The sequence below is a fragment of the Aulonocara stuartgranti genome (assembly GCF_965226115.1).
Source record: "Aulonocara stuartgranti genome assembly, chromosome: 14".
Taxonomy (NCBI): Eukaryota; Metazoa; Chordata; class Actinopteri; order Cichliformes; family Cichlidae; genus Aulonocara; species Aulonocara stuartgranti.
This window is the reverse complement of record NC_138950.1, coordinates 40,537,349-40,554,502: the sequence shown is the minus strand read 5'-3', so window position 1 is coordinate 40,554,502 and position 17,154 is coordinate 40,537,349. Positions and strand designations below refer to the sequence as shown.

The following is a 17,154-nucleotide window of genomic DNA, read 5'->3' as shown; positions in this document are numbered from 1 at the left end:
AAGCACCTCCGCACATCCTCCTCAGACACAGTGTGCGCACTGACGTCATCCGCAGTGCGCACACTGTCCGGTCTCATGGTGTTCGCTGTGTCGAATCTAGCGTAGAATACGTTTAGATCCTCACACAGAGAGGCCGTGGTCTGCGGTGTGCTGGTTTTCCCTCTAAAGTCTGTGATCGTGTTTAGTCCCTGCCACATACTCCGAGGGTCGTCAAACTGTTGCTCCACCCTGTCCCTGTACTCACGTTTGGCTGCTTTGATCGTCTTCCGGAGTTGGTAATGTGCGTGTTTGTAGTCCGATGTGTTCGCGGAGGCAAAGGCGGTGCTCCGTGCCGCCAGTGCCGCGCGAACATCTCCGTTAATCCAGGGTTTTTGATTTGGGAAGGATTTGACTGTTCTGGATGGGACGACATCTTCCACGCATTTCCTGATAAGTGTCCCACGCATTTCCCAGTGTCGGCTTGTGGGGGAATGTAAACAGCCGTAATAATCACTGCTGTAAATTCCCTCGGTAGCCAGAATGGCCGGTACTTAATCATCAGGTACTCCAGGTCCGGTGAGCAGAAGGATTTGACCGGGTGCACGTTCGCATAATCACACCAGCTGTTGTTGATCATGAAACACACACCACCGCCTCTGCTTTTCCCAGTAAGATCCTGTGACCTGTCCGCGCGGTGCACAGAGAACCCCAGTAGTTGTATTGCGGAGTCCGGTACCTTGTCCGATAGCCAGGTTTCTGTGAGGCAGATCACGCAGCAGTCCCGCATCTCTCGCTGGAATGAGATCCGTGCCCGAAGCTCGCACAGCTTGTTCTCCAGAGACTGCACATTAGCCAGTAATAAACTGGGTAACGGTGGTCTGTTAGTGCGCCGTCTCAGTCGAACCAGAACGCCAGATCTTCTCCCTCTGCGTCGGCGTTTGCGGCCTCCAGGGCCAGAGAACAAAGGCGTCTCAGGTGAGATGAATGGGGGGTCTGCAAACGGAGCGTCCGTGTTGCAAAACTTGAACTCCGGAAAGTTATAAGAAAGACCGTCTTTTATGTCCAGTAAGGTTTGTCGGTCGTACACAAGGAGACAAGTGCTGCTCGTGAAAAAATAAAGGAAAAGTAAAATTAAACACAGAAAAAAGCTGTTGCTTGGGGGAGCTCGCGACAAGGCTGCCATACTCGGCGCCATCTTGAATCATCAGCGAATGGTGGATAGGGAAGAACCGGGCATCCCAGTGCCAACTTGCTTGAGCATTTAGCGAAAGGAGTGATAGAAAACATCATGGTGATGGAGAAACAGTAGAGCACGTAGCTAGCGACAGATTTCCAGCTTGCATTAAATGGTGTTAGGAGGAAGGAGCACAGAACTGAGTCGTCCCTGCTACCTGGCGCTTGCAGTGAAGTACACTGTAGCTTTTGCTGTTGGAGCTGCGATTTGTTTGGAAGCATGGGTACGGTACGGCGTGGCTTCTGGGTTCGGCGCTGATGTCCGTCAGCTTTTCGGCTAACTCGCCCGGCCTGTGGGCCTGTTTCAGAGCGACGTGAGGGGAGCTGCGAGTTTGGCATCCAAAGTCACTTCATAACTGGATTTAGCAGAGATAAGATGACTGGATGGATCGACGTAGTGAAAACTGCTAGAAGGTCATCAGCATTCAGTCTCTCGGAAGCGCCGCCGTGACGTTCGGTGTACTCCTTTGATTACCGGAGGAAAAGCCATGAACGCAGAGCTTGAGTAGTTGTTCATCTGATGTGCTGCAGACAAGAGGATGTAGCGGATGGAATGGACCCTGTTTGCACGCAAACGAGAATGAACAGCTTGCAGAACTGGGGGAACCTATATGGATGACAACCGGAAGGAGCGTGTTTGGAGGTGTGGTCCCGCTCCTGAAATTCCGATACATAATCTTGTTGGCTGAAGTTATTTAAATAATCGTTGACTAATCAAAGAAAAATTTGCAGATCATCGACTACCGAAATAAGAGTTGCAGCCCTCAACACAATGCAATATTACATTACATTACATGATTTCATATGTTGAGTACTGCAGTGACATTGTCTTTTTTCTCACTGTAAATTATGTCCTCAAAGTTGAACTTGGTAAATATCTTCTGTCAGACTTGAATGAGGTCAAGTTGGCAATTACATGCAATCTGGTGAGATGAGCCCTCTTGCAGTAGTATTTTAATGCATTTCATAAACCAATATTGCATGACTAAACATACAATATTGTCATGTAAAATACTCTGCTGTGTCAGCTTTTCCCCTCACCAGCCGACACTGTAGGAGAATAACTCTGAAATTCAAAGGCCATCATCCCAATGAACTATTAGCAGCCTGTTGTTGAGTCAGCTGCTGTATCACCATCTACTTCTTATATCTTCATGCTCTCATTCACGTTACTGACCAGGTGTTTCCAGAGGAGTCTGCCTTCCCAAATGCACTGTAGGAACCATCGTCATGCTTGTACGTGAGCTCCCTCTGATATCCTGCAGCACCAACACACAAGAAATCAATAAAAAGGAAAAAAAGAGGATTATTTTTTCACAACACAGAAAATGTGAATCAAGTACATTTGGATTTATTTACCGTACAAAACTCTAGTTTTGGTGCCAAGTTTATTTCAAGTGCAATTTATATCTACAGTCCGGCTATGTTACAGGAGCCCCCCGTCAAATGTGCATACTTACAAGGCTTCACAACCAACACATCTGCAGTTATTGCCATTTAAGTTGACTTATTATTTAACAGCTTGCTGTGTGGACTGGTCTGATCTGATTTGCAAGGATTGCCCCTGAGCTCGACTTGGTGCCCTGTTTTTAAAGATCACACCCTCTTAACTTTGCACTCGTTCTACTCAGCTGCCATAAACAGTTAAAACTAGCTTTACGATCAGCTGATTCAAATTTTGCAGAGGTAAAATCCACACATGACCGTTATCAGCGCCAATATGCAGAGTTTAGGAATTAGCACGGTGGCTGAGTCCAAGTCAAAGTGGAGTACAGTTTTAAGATAATAGCAGCGACTCTTCCATTTTTACGGTTCTCATCTGATGCATTTTTTAAGGTTTAATTTGATCACCATCATCGTGATCATTCTGCGTGGGGGTGGAGCACGCACATTAAACCTTGTCCTAAGAAAGCCCCAAGTGCTTACCGCTCTCCAGGAAGTGCGTGGCCTTGTCCAGAATATTCTGAGTCAGCTGACCAGTGCTTTTCAGGTAGTTCAGGATGAAGATGTTGGGAGCAAACAGGAGCATGTTCTGCTCCCCGCAACCGTACGGCATGGCCAGGAGCTTGTCCAAGTTCTGCGCTGCCCTGCCCATCAGGTCACCTGCCCAAGCAAACCGAGGAAAAGCTACAGAGATGTTTCACCTGGCAAATTAAAGTTCACTAAACAACAGAATCACTAACCAAGCACAGAAAAGGTCGCTCTAGCAGAACCAGCCACAAACAGCTCGGGCATAAGAAGAGAGACATTCTTCTCCGTGACCCCATCTGGCAACAACAACAACAACAAAGAAAAGGAAGAAAAAGCTTCTTTAATGAAAGAATTAGCTCAACCTCTTTTCTTGGCTAAAGTTTATCAAACAGAATGATTTTACTGTTAAAACACTGTTATGTACATGAAGCTACAAGCAGTTTGTTTATGTGAAACACAACAAGGCATCGCAGCGCTTTGATTTTGAGACAAGCTCAGCACTACAGATTACACGCGACGGCTCATGTTGGTCATTTAGTTGATCACAGTGAGGAAAGTGGATCTTACAGCGGCTGCTCGACTTCAACTTTAGCTAAAGATCTGCTGCCAGTGGAGAAAATACACAACGAAAACTAGAGATGGACCGATGTGAAGTATCGGTATCGGTGACCTAAATTACTGGATCGGATATCGGAGAGAAATAAAAAAATAAAAATAAAAAAAATGTAATCCGATCCATTAAATATCAAAAAAGCACCTCACAAAACTTGCGACACGCCGTAACTCGCCTCATAACCGTAGCACGTCGGAGCAGTGTGCGTCACGTGATAGAGCGGCTGTGGCAAGCAAGTGTGTAAGTTCATCTCTGAATGTTTGTGAAGCGTTCCAGCGTTAAGCTTAACAACAGATATATGGAGCGACTGCCTCTCTCTCTCTCTCCTGTTGCTGCTTCAATCATGAAACTGATCAATGATCAGCTGATCGTCTCTCTTGTTTGTTTTTTGGCCCACTTCACACCAGAAAGAGGAAACCAGCAGCTGAACAACAGCAGCACGTTTAACCTTGATAAGCTTAATATTACTTTCTACACCAGGATCTTTTTCTACAGCTGACGGCTGTAACTGTGCAGGGGCGGATCTAGCAAAGTTTAGCCAGGGGGGCCGATAGGGCATGAACAGGGAAAAGGGGCACAAAGACATACTTTTCTTTCTTATTCTCATTTAAAATGTCTAGCTTTTAATAAATAATTATCTGAATCTTACACCCAAAGTTTTAATTTGATGTAAAATGTATAGAAGTCCATTACTGTATATAGTAACTATTAAGTCTAATATACCCTAGTAAGCTATAGTACTTTTTCCATCTGTGCAGTTCTGTTGAAGAAAGATGTTGAATATATTTAATTATTCTTGAAAAAGAATTTATTTCTGTGCATTTTTCTTTTCACACTGCATCAAATTAAAGTTGATTACGTCGATTAAGCATCATGAGGTGGGGGGTGGTTCCCTATTTTTTTTTGCTGGGAGTTTTAGAGCCCTATTGGTTAGGTTGCTTACTCTTTAAAATACCAGAACAGGGAGGATGGTGCAGGTTTAAGTTTATTAGATTCATCAGTTTTGCTGAACTATGAAATATTTTGGGTGCAGTGCATTTTTTGCATACAGGTGTAACAGAATAGCTTGAGTGTTTGTTTGTTTTTTAACTTGAGTATGAACTTTTACAAAAAGCAGCAAGATATTAAAAACATTTTTTTATTGATTAAAAAACACTATATATCGGATTTATATCTGTATCGGCAGATATCCAAATGTATGATATCGGTATCGGACATAAAAAAGTGGTATCGTGCCATCTCTAACGAAAACACAACGAATTTGGTTTCCTCGCCATGCTGAATAACCATCATGATGCAGGGAAGTGTTATGATGCATGTATGAGGTGTGAATGAAAGGCCCGAGTTGGAGTTCAGAGTTCAGCACTCAGAGTCAGGAGGCCTTACCTGGGGGACAGAGGTGAACGTTGTGACTGACCATCTGTGGGGTTCCTTCGGCCTTGGGAAGAGAGACAGAAGTGAAGACGACCGACTGATTTCATCACTCCAAACAAACTTCTAAACAGCTTAAACATAATAACAGTGAGCTTTGATTTGGTGACATGCTCCAGACATTAGAGTGAACTGGATTATTTGAACTCAATCCCACTGACTTTCCCATTAGCTGAAAGCTGCTAAAGCAGTTTGTTTCAGTCAGAGGACGACCGAGAGGCTGACCGAGACCCAGTATAAACATACCAGTCATGTACTTTGAGAGTGAAGTCAAACTAAAATAAAGATGCTTAAGTGCTCCTATAGAACTACGGCAAACTGCAGATACAGCCGATCATCAGAAAATGCAGACGGGAAGGAGAAGTGGACCGAAACTGAAGTGATAACAGCTGCCCTAACAGAAAGAAAGTGAAGGTCTGTGCGATGCTACAGGTTCCCTCTCTCCATGCCCATCACCACAGTAAAGACCTTTGAAGCTCCTGGTGTGCACTTCTTAACAGGCGCCAACATTGGCTCATTGTCCACCATCTAGAAAAACAGACTTGTTGGGCGTTCTGTCACAGCACCGTGCTGTCTTTAGACTGACCCAGATATCTGCAAAGGCGGACTGGCCGGGTGGCTAGGTGCTTAGTGTTATAGCTGTGGCCATGGGACCAAAACAGAGAAGTGTGGCCCCTGTTTTCATCCATACACTGCACATGTACATATATTTTTAAAAAATGGCTGAGCCAGGTTTGACAGATTTCCATATCTGATGTTCACTCTCCATCAAAGCAGCCGGCGCATCATTAGTTCTAATCTCAGTGCCAGCCTACATCAGATAATGGCTCAGCTGACGTCCTTCCACAAACCCAATTGTCAAATATCACAAATTTGACCTGCTTTAGCCTGGCCTCTGCAAACTGCTTTGCAACCCACCTGCACCTTTTCCTAAAACACGCTGTCAAAAACAACTGGAAATACAGGAAATCTGTGGGCCCCTGTGGCCGAAACCGAAAGATTTTAAAATTCTGACATTATTCTCGCCACAATGTAACTGATCAAAATAATACTGACAACGTCTATCAGCTTAGGACCTGTGAACACCTTAAGTTTGTCATGTCACTGACCTCCACCAGCAGGGTGCGGATCACGGTGTCAGTTCGACCCACGTCGGGGACTGTGGCCACCTCGTTGCCACACAGCGCCTCGGTCTTCAGGGCCTCAGCGCTGACCTTCAGATTGACCTTACCTGTGAGCAAACACACACGGCGTCACTGTGGAACGCCTGTATCGATTATTGCTCCCTTCCCCCGCCGTACTGTCGTGTTCTGTGTACAGAGGCAAAACCGCCTCCCATCTGCTTCTCAAGCCAACTCATTATCCCCGCTGTGTTTTCCTTCCTCCCCGTTTCCCATCGCATTCGCCCTCATTAATCCCCATTTGTTGCCTTATTATAGCACACGGCTTGTCTCCCACCCCCACCTTCCTTCCATCACAGCCCACAATCCTTCACATGGAGGACAAGTACAGATCGCCCCTTAAGGGAGAGGTTTCTGACTGTTTCGTCAGAGATACTACCTGACTTGTTAGTACAAGTGATTGTCAGCATTCCTCTAAGGGGGAGTTAGAGGAGCGCAATTTGACATTCATCAGAGCCTCATCTCCATCCCTGCTGATGGAGGCTGATATAAATCCTCTGCTTTCAGGACAGGCAGAGCTCCAACAACAGCCGCCCGTCTTCGCTTCCAGCAATGAAGATGCAACAGCCCTCAGTGCCCTCAATACGGATTAATTACCCCGTTGTGTCTCATTTTTCACTCAAAGCATGAGATTGTGTCGGACGAAAGAAACAACATCAGTATTTCATTTTAAAAGCCAAGAAAATTGCATTGTACAGTTAGAGAATTGCCTCTGGTAACGAGGAGCTGGGGAGAGCGGAGCTGTGAGCGGCTGACACCGTGTGACAGTCTTCAAACAGCCGATTAGACCAAAATCAATAAAAGCAAATAAAGTTTTGTTCACTTCTTTTTTCTGGTTTGAATCTGACATGTCCTGTTTAAGCTAAAACTGGTTTAACGAAGACAAAGACACTCAAAGTTGTTTACATTTTCCCTTTAAAGGTGGGAAAACGCCACACAGCATGTGACGCGTAGCGACCGCCTTCCATTTGAATTTCTCCTATAAAACAGAACATGGTTAAAGACGGGAATAAAAGTAAACCAGAAAAATAAAAACTACAGTTTTAAGAAACGAAATGAGGTTAATTTGAATTTAGTGGTAAGAACACACCCCATGGGCGGGGTCATGTTTACCACGCTGTAGCATCCATGCTTCTTTTAACAGCAGTCCATACACATCTGGGAACATCTGCACTTGTGGGAGAGGAATGTTTTCCCAATCTTTTCCCGCACAGGATTGTAGTTGGATTTTTTGGTTCATTCAACAGTCCAGACTCTTCTACTGTTAAGCCACGCTGCTGTAAAGGCTGCACTACACGGTTTAGCATCGTCTTCTGAAATATGGATGCAGCTCTAAAAACTTTTATACTGGTGCTTTTCCTGATGTGGAGGCCGACAGTGCACCTCCATACCATCAGAGCTGCAGGGTGTGGAGCTGGTGGTCCCTGCCTTCTGTAGTCCAGAGGACACAGCATTCCCGTTTCCCCAAAAAATCGAAAACTAATTTTAAACTTTAATAATAATAATAATAATAATAATAATAATAATAATAATAGGATGCCACACAAGTATGCTGCTCCCATTGATTTTAGTAAAATGGTCCGTTTGCACTAAAAACACCTAAAATGTTCAAACTGTGTTCTGCTGTTGTGGATTTATGAGATTTGCAAATCACTGCATTCTGTTTTGGTTTCATCTGCAGAACTGTATGAATAGACCACTCTGTATATTCCAGTTCATTACGGCCTGCTTTGGTGATGGATTTGTGCATCTTTTCAGTTAGTTCCCTCTTTTACCTCCATGCCTGCAAATCTCCACATAATGAAAGATGGCTCCTGGTCCGTTTAGTGAGATATTACAATATTCTGCATATAAAGGCCCAGACTGCTGTGAGATGATTGCATGTTTGTATATTAAACAGGTTCATTATCATCCTGCTGACACTCACTTTACATCTGTCGAACGCTGGGGCTCTTTTCTCAGTCACATTAATGGGGATTTAATTCAATTCAATGTTATTTACACAGCACCAAATCACAACAACAGTCGCCACAAGGTGCTTTATATTGTAAGGTCGACCCTACAATAATACATACAGAGAAAAACCCAACAATCATATGACCCCCTATGAGCAGCACTTTGGCGACAGTGGGAAGGAAAAACTCCCTTTTAACAGGAAGAAACCTCCAGCAGAACCAGGCTCAGGGAGGGGCGGGGCCATCTGCTGTGATTGGTTGGGGAGAGAGATTGAATATCATCTTTAACCCAGTCGACTGCACTTTGTGTTGATGTGAAACTACACGTCTGCCGGACCCCAACTCCTTCTTGGGCCCGGACGAATGGTCTGGCCTGGGTGAACTCTCTGTTGCCCTGTCTAACTTCATTGTCTTCGGACTCTATCTGCAGCATCGGAACATTCCTGCTGTACTTTTGATCTGGAATGACTAACCGGTGGTTTGTTGTTGTTTAATGTTTGTTTCTTTTCTCTGTGCTTGGATGTTGAATTTGGTTTCTTTGTCTTGTGTGATTTGATGTAATTTTGAACTTAAAATCTTATAAATAAACATTAAAAAAGAAAAATAAAGAAATAAAGGCCCAGTAAGGAATCCCTTTGTAAGGAATTCAGATGTAGAGGATCATTTGATACCAACAAGAAATATTTCTAGGAACTGTTGAAACATGAAGATCTGCTGCTTGCAATTCTTCCATTTTTCATTTGTTTACATTGGTGGCATACTGAAAATCCACACATGGCTCAAGGTAGATCTGGTGTGAAACTAAACAAATATATTTACAAATCAAACAGAACTGAGTCATGATTATCAACCATAAAAACCAAAACAGGTCCTGCTATGGACCGGCTATCTATCACAAGTTTATGAGGCTCCTGAACTGGATAATAGTGATGGGTCGTTTGCGAACGAAATGGCTCTTAGAGCCGGCTCTTTGACGTGAACGACGCGAGCCGTCACGTGGGGTTTTTTTTTCTTTCTCTCTCTCGCTCTTCCGCTTCAGTCCACACGAGCCTTGTGCTTTACGCTGAGCAGAGGGGGGAGGGGCGGTAGTTACTCAGTAGCACAGGAACAGAGCGGGAGGGAGAGAGAGAGAGCAGGGACAACAACATAAGAAAGGTATAGTAATCATCCACAACTATTTTCAGTTGCAGATGATAAAGGATTCAGAAAGTTTATTCATGCAGGTCCATATGACAGAGAATATGCATCTTCTTTTTGTTTTCATATTTTAATTTATATTTAATTGTGTTGTGGTTTGTAGTGTTTTGTGTTGTTTCATTTTAAATTTGTTTAAAAAGAAAAAGCTGAAAATTTAAATAGTTAAAAGTTAAAATGTGAATAGTTGGTTTTTGTATTATATGATTTATTTATTACATTTTATGTGGAGTAAATAAATAAAAGTATATTTACGGTGGCCCCCAGAGACAAAGCACATACAAACTTCAAATCACGTACAAAAGACAACAGAAGTGCTCCAGGACACTAGGGCGCAGTGTTGAGCTTTTGTTACCTACTGGCTACACAAGCCAGCAAGTACCAACGACCGGATTTGGTGTGTGGTAGTAACAGGTAAATGAACTTTTTTTTAATTATTTGAATATATATATATGAGTGCCTGTGTATAAATACACAAACAACACACACATGCTTTCAATTGTGTAATTTAAGTGATCTAGTAGCTCTGCTTTGAAGTTCAGTTCATGCTAGAAATGTGTTTTGGAGTTTGTACGTGCTTTGTCTCTAGGGGTCACCGTATATATTTATATATAAACATATATAAATAAAACCACTTTTTTTACGTTAGTAATTCCTTTTGTGCATAATTTTATATTATTGTTATTAATAATTTAATTAAAGCAACAAAACAACCTGAAGAGCCGGTTCGGAGCCGAAAGAGCCGGCTCTTTTTAGTGAGCCGAACCGAAAGAGCCGGATCTCTAAAAAGAGCCGGAAATCCCATCACTACTGGATAATAAGCACTTAAGAAAAAGGGAAGAATGGAATACCTAGGGTAGTCGGAGTTACAATCCACGAGAAGGTCCTGCTCTCCTCTCCACAAAGACACACGCTGTAAATGCAGCCATCACAGTTTCTGAAGGTGTGCTGGTCAGAGGCAGCCAGTGTTACCTGAACCTACAGCCAGAAACCAAACACAGAACACACGAATGCAACAAACTGGTGCAGTAACGCATCACACTGAGGACTGATTAAATATGTGCTCGTGAGATCGTCTGTTCTCCCAGCCATCATTTTGGGTTGCAGCTTTCTTCAGAACCACTCATCCACACAGCACGAGTTAGTGACGCATTTGTCACACAAAACAAAAACTACAAAGTAATAAGTCTTGATGCATGCTCAATCATCCAGGTAAGTAAATCCCCAAAAGTTGATTTTGTTACACTGAAAACGCTACATCGGATGCAAAGTATCCATCCATCCATTCACTTCCGCTTCTCCTTTTCAGGGGCGCTGGAGCCTATCCCAGCTGTCATAGGGCGAGAGGCGGGGTACACCCTGGACAGGTCGCCAGTCTGTCGCAGGGCCAACACACAGGGACAGACAACCATTCACACTCACATTCACTCCCACATTCACACCTAGTGACAATTTGGATTATCCAATTAACCTATCCCCACAAGCTGCATGTCTTTGGACGGTGGGAGGAAGCCGGAGTACCCAGAGGGAACCCACGCAAACACGGGGAGAACATGCAAACTCCACTGATGGTGGAATTGAACTCAGGACCTTCTTGCTGTGCGGCAACAGTGCTAACCACCGTGCCCGGATGCAAAGTAATACAATGAAATTTCAAAAAGAAAACAAAAACATATCCAAGCATTTTCACAAATGTTTTCCACAATCTGACAGGTGTCGTCTTACTTGTGGATGCCCTTAAGTACAAAGGATCTGTAAGAAGCAGATGTGGTTGTTTTTTTACCATAATGCACTTTGAGAGATAATTGAAGACGGTGGCTTTGAGGGTGAACACCTCTCCTCGGATGACAGAGTATGGCAAGGTGAGACTGACAAAGAACGGCTGGAACACAGTAAGTCCGGTGTTGGGAGCCACACCAAAGCCCACAGAGGATACGCAGAATGCTCCGGCTGCCCATTTAGTGATGGTGTCAGGGGTCGTCTTCTCCATGCTCACCAACCCACTATCTCTGTTTGAACAGACAGCCAGACGTGACATTTAAAGTTCAGGTACTATGGCATTTTTCCCCAAATACACTGATCAAGCAGAGCATTGTGACCACCTGCCTACTACGAAGCAGCCCTGACGTGTCGAGGCCTGGACTCCACCAGACCCCTGAAGGTGTGCTGTGGTATTTGGCACCAAGTCAGCAACAGATCATTTAATCCTGCAAGTTGTGAGGCATGGCCTCCACAGATCAGACTTGTCCAGCACGTCCCACATGGGGGGCTATCCTTCTGACAGAGGCCATCAGGGATTACAGTTTCCATCAAAGGGTGTACATGGTCTGCAACAATGCTTAAGTAGGTGCTACATGTCAAAGTAACATTCACAGGGATGGTAGGGCCCAAGGTTTCCCAGTGGAAACCTGCCGGCTTGCCTTCTACCCATCGTGCATCCTAGTGCCAGATGTTCCCCAGATAAGAGACCTGGGCATCCACGTGACGTAAGACGTGATTTCTCACACCCGGCCACCTTTCATTGCTCCGTGGTTCAGCTCTGATGATGGAACACAGGGCCGGTCTTTATTCCCCACGTGCATCAATGGGTCTCTGTGACCGTGTCGCTGGTTCACCACTGCTCCTTCCTTGGACCACTTTTGATAGATAGCGACCTCACAGACTGGGAACACCGCACAAAATGCTCACTTGCTCCTTAATATATCCCACCCACTAACAGGTGCCATGATGAAGAGATAATCAGTGTTATTCACTCCACCTGTCAGTGGTCACAATGTTATGCCTGATGAGTCTATATTTATATATACTTACACTGATGAATTCAAGTGTCTACTCAAATTCATTTGAATTTCATACACGATAAGCTGTGTTTTGACTTTAAGATGTGGAACATAAGGGAAAGCAGCAGCCTCTGTTCAGTAAATATCACTGACATAAACGTTTGTCATTAATATCTGCTAACGAATACAACTAATTCTGTTATTTGGACTGCAATGAGCATCCATGTTATTCACATTTGATTACCTAAAAACAGTTTCAGTGTCATAAAAAAATACAGTGCTGTGATTCTTTTCATAAGATATGTTAATCTTACCCCACAGTAACGAGGTCCCAGATCCAGGTCTCAGGGAAGAACGTTCTGATAGTCTCCTTTTTGCTGTCCACTTTAGACATCTGCGTGGTAAGTATAGGTTCAGGCATCATGTTGAAGGCCAAGGGGATCGGTGAGTCCAGCCCTGAGAGCATTTAAATGGGGAGGGAAAAATGGGGAGGCTTTGTTTCCTTCCTTATTTTTTTTTTAAATAAACCAAAAGTTATAATAATTGTGTTACTTCCAAATGCTTGCTCGAAAATCCAGGTAAGGAAACCCCAGAAAGTTGAGTCTGTACATTTAGACGCAGCATTTTTAGTGGGAGAAACTTTTTAGCATCCCAGGAGTGACTTGGATAATGATGGAAATGTTAAATCTACTGGAAATGCGGCATCCTGATGTACAGAATAAACTTTCTGGGGAAACCACTGAGCTCATTTCAGCTTCCTGCACTTAATACATAACAACAGCTCGGAAAAACTACAAAGAAATTGGAAAAAGGGATAAAAGGTACACTTAGTGTTTTATGCATTCAGCTAATATTTCTCCACTAATTAAAAATGTACTTTTCTAACAATTAACAAATTCTTGGATTTAAAAACACACAAAAAAAATCTTACACTCTCTCAAAAAACAACTAAAGCTATGCTAAGCTAGACTTTCCAAAATGGGCTTTCAGCTTAATATATAGATGCCAACTGAAGTCAATACCGGGATAGGCTGTACTTTCTAATACCATCACCACCAAATGGTAAAGTCAGTGTAGCATCCCAACTGCCCTGAGCGCAGCAGAGGAACAGGAAATGCTAATAGGGAGGAAAAGGAAATAAAGATAATAATGTGGAAGGACAGGTATGGCGGTGAATGTGAAAGAAAACAATGGAAGCATCTGGAAAGTGACCCATATTTACCATCAGCATAAAGTCCCTGAACTAAGTTATTTTCTTTCCTCATTTATAAAGAAAATAACTGATAACCTCCCCTCCATGAATTGTTACCTTGGAGGGGTTTGTGTGTCCAGGGATCCCAGGGGCCATGTTGTCAGGAGGCTTTTGTGTAAATGTCAACTTGGTCCTGGTCTGGTGGCTAGGCTTAGTCCATGAGGCCCGGACGGCACAGCCCGAAAAAGGGACCATCCTCCTGTAGGCCCACCACCTACATGAGGCGAGGTAGGGGTTGGGTGCAATGTGTGTCAGGCAGTAGCCAGGCCCTAGCAGACTGATCCCCGACTTCTAAAACTAGTGATCGGGACATAGAATGTCACCTCCCTGGTGGCCTCAGCTCAACCACGGCTTGTGCTCTGGAACCAGTCTCCTGGAGAGGGGCTGGACTCCATCTCAGTCTGGAGTTGCCACCTAGACGTATAGTGAGGGTGCGCTGGGAACACCTGGTCCACGAGATCTTCAACTCACACTTCCAGCAGAGCTTCAACAGCATTCCAAGGGAGACTGTGGAAATTGAGTCCGAAATAACTATGTTCAGCATCTCCATTGCTAAAGCCGCTGCACTGAGCCACGGCCGCAAGGTGGTTGGTGCCTGTCGTGATGGAAACCCCGAACCAAATGGTGGACACCAGAGGTGAAGGGAGCCACCAGGCTGAAGGAGGAGTCCTATCGGGCTTGGTTAGCCCGTGGGACTTCAGAAGCAGGTAATAAGTATCAGCAGTAAGTACCAACACTGGCTGAAGCAAAAACTTGGGTGTGGGTGGAGTTTGGAGAGGCCATGGATAAAGACTTTCAGACTGCCTTTCAGACTGAGATTCTGCCAAATTGTCAGGTGACTTAGGAGGGGAAAGCGGTGCTCTACCTGCACTGTGTATAGTGAGGGTGAAGCGCTGCTGACTTCGACTGAGAACAATGTCAGGATGTGGAAGGAATAATTCAAGGACCTCCCTAATCCCACTGGCACATCATCCGCAGAGGAAGCAGGGTGGGGGGACGAGAGGGGCGACTCTTATATCTCTGGGGGTGAGGTCACTAAGGCAGTTAAACAACTTCTTGGCTGGCCCCTCGGGTGGATAAGGTTTTGCCCTGAGTTCCTGAAGGCTCTGAAGGCCCTCCGTAAAGCTAGAACATCTTACTATTCATCACTGATTGAAGAAAATACCCAGGTTTCTCTTCAGCTCTGTAGCCAGGCTGACAAACAGTCAGAGCTCTGTTGAGCCAACCATCCCTTTAACGTTAACTAGTAATGACTTCATGAATTTCCTAAATAAAATTTTAACCATTAGTGAAAAAAATACTCGTAATCATCTCACAGATATGGCATTATGTACAGCTACTTTCAGTACCATTGTTATTTATTTAGAGTCCTTTTCTCCAGATAAAGCCTTCTGTGTTATGTAATGTTTCTATCTCTAATAATTAGCTATCTACTACAGGTCTTTAAGCTGTAATTAAATAAAATTGAATTAAACCATTAAATAAACCACTACTTGAAAAGCCAGCTGTCTTAGCTAATTATACGCAGATCTCCAACCTTGCTTTTTATCTCAAAAATTCTTGAAAATTCTTGAATAATTCTTGAAAGAAGAAATTCAGAGGTGGGCACCTCTCAATTTTAAATACATGTAGGCATTGAGGGTTTTCAGGAGGGGCCGTGCCGTTACCTATTGCTCTCTGGCAGGAAGCACCATGCCCCCCCGTGTTTTAAATGCACTTTAGAACAGCACGCAGCAACACCTCATATGAGTGGGCGGAGGGAGGTATGGGGTCTTCACACACCCCCATTCTCTGTTAGCCATTGGGGCGGGGGGCTGGGAGGAGGAGTTGGCCGTCTGGTTGGGGTCTGGGATGCGGGGCCTTCGGGGACGGTCTGCCTGTCTCCACCCCAGGGAAAAGGGTAGCATCTCCTGGGTTACACTGCTATGGAGATGACACCCAGCTCTATCTGTCCATGATGCCAGATAACACAGTTAAACTGCAGGAATGTCTTAAAGACATATAGACCTGGATGACCTCTAATTTTCTGCTTCTAAATTCAGCTAAAACTTTATTGTATTTGACCCTAAAAATCTTAGAAATATGGTATCTAACTTTCTCTGGATGGCTTTACCTTAGCCTCCAGTAACATTATGAGGAACCCTTGAGTCATTTTCAGTCAGGAGCGGAGGCCACCTCTGGGGACGAGTGGGATGACTCTTCTATCTCTGGGGGAGAATTCACTGAGGCCGTTAAACAGCTCTTTGGTGGCAGGCCGCCTGGGGTGGATGAGGTTTGAGTTCCTGAAGGCTCTGGACGTTTTAGGACTGTCTTGTTCGACATGTCTCTATAATGTTGCGTGGAGATCAGGGGCCTACCTCTGGAATGGCAATGGTGGTTCTCATCTTCAAGGAGGATGGATGTGTTCCAACTACAAGGGAATCACACTCCTCAGCCTCCCTGGGAAAGTCTATGCCAGGGTGCTGGAAAGGAGAGTCCATTCGTTAGTCAAATCTCGGACACAGGAAGAAATATGCGGTTTTCGTCCTGGTGGTGGAACACTGGACCAGCTCTTTACCCACTCGACAATACTTGAATGGGAGTTTGCCCAACCAGTCTACATGCAATTTGTGGACTTGGAAAAGGCATTCGACCGTGTCCCTCGGAGTGTCCTGTGGGAGCTGCTCCGGGACTATGGGGTGTCTGGCCCATTGCTACGGGTCATTCAATCCTTATACAACCGTTGCAGGAGCTTTGTCCGCATAGCCAGCGATAAGTCAGACTTGTTTCTGGTGCGTGATGGGCTCCACCAGGGCTGCCCTTTGTCACAGATTCTGTTCATAAATTTTATAGACAGAATCTCTAAGTGTAGCCAAGTGGTGGAAGGCTTTCACTTAGGTGGTCTCAGAATCTCATCTTTGCTTTTTGCAGATGATGTGGTTCTGTTGGCTTCATCGGGTGATGGCCTCCAGCTCGCACTGGAACAGTTCGCAACCAAATGTGAAGTGATGGGAATGAGAATCAGCACCTCCAAATCTGAAGCCATGGTCCTCACCCGGAAAAGGGTGGAGTGCCCACTCTGGGTCAGGGATAAGTTCCTGCCCCAGGTGGAGAAGTTCAAGTATCTCGGGGTCTTGTTCACAACTGATGGAAGAAGAGAGCGGGAGATTGACAGATGATGCTGTGTAGTGATGCAGAAGGATACCGTGAGGAGTTTGTCCATCTGGGAGGAGCTCACAGTACAGCTGCTGCTCCTCCATACTGAAAGAAGCCAGTTGAGGTGGTTTGGGCATCTGACAAGGATGCCTCCTGGACACCTCCTGGGCGAGGTGTTCCGGGCATGTCCCATCAGAAGGAGGCAGACCCAGGACATGCCGGACGGATTATACTTCTTGGCTGGCCTGGGAACACCAGCCTCCTCCAGCTTGCCGAGGGGACAAGCTGAAAGGAGGCGGGGGAGAGAGAGGTCTAGGCTTCTCTGCTTAGGCTGCCATCCCCTTGACCCAGCCCCGTATAAGGGGAAGAAGATGAATTGATGGATGGATAACTGATAACCTCGTTACTGAAACTAGACAAGCTACCCACC

General features: G+C 44.9%; 1 protein-coding gene across 1 annotated transcript in view; it reads right to left on the bottom strand.

Moving 5' to 3' along the window:
- LOC309688468 (alpha-2-macroglobulin) overlaps positions 1 to 17,154 on the bottom strand; it is a 73,695-nt gene that overhangs the window by 31,686 nt on the left and 24,855 nt on the right. The window contains exons 18-25 of the mRNA XM_082504238.1: positions 12,652 to 12,793; positions 11,341 to 11,566; positions 10,409 to 10,535; positions 6,337 to 6,458; positions 5,183 to 5,234; positions 3,396 to 3,479; positions 3,139 to 3,315; positions 2,390 to 2,471 (exon numbers count right to left, since the gene is read on the bottom strand). Coding sequence (XP_082360364.1) covers positions 2,390 to 2,471; positions 3,139 to 3,315; positions 3,396 to 3,479; positions 5,183 to 5,234; positions 6,337 to 6,458; positions 10,409 to 10,535; positions 11,341 to 11,566; positions 12,652 to 12,793 — 1,012 coding nt within the window. The remainder of the gene's footprint in view (positions 1 to 2,389; positions 2,472 to 3,138; positions 3,316 to 3,395; positions 3,480 to 5,182; positions 5,235 to 6,336; positions 6,459 to 10,408; positions 10,536 to 11,340; positions 11,567 to 12,651; positions 12,794 to 17,154) is intronic.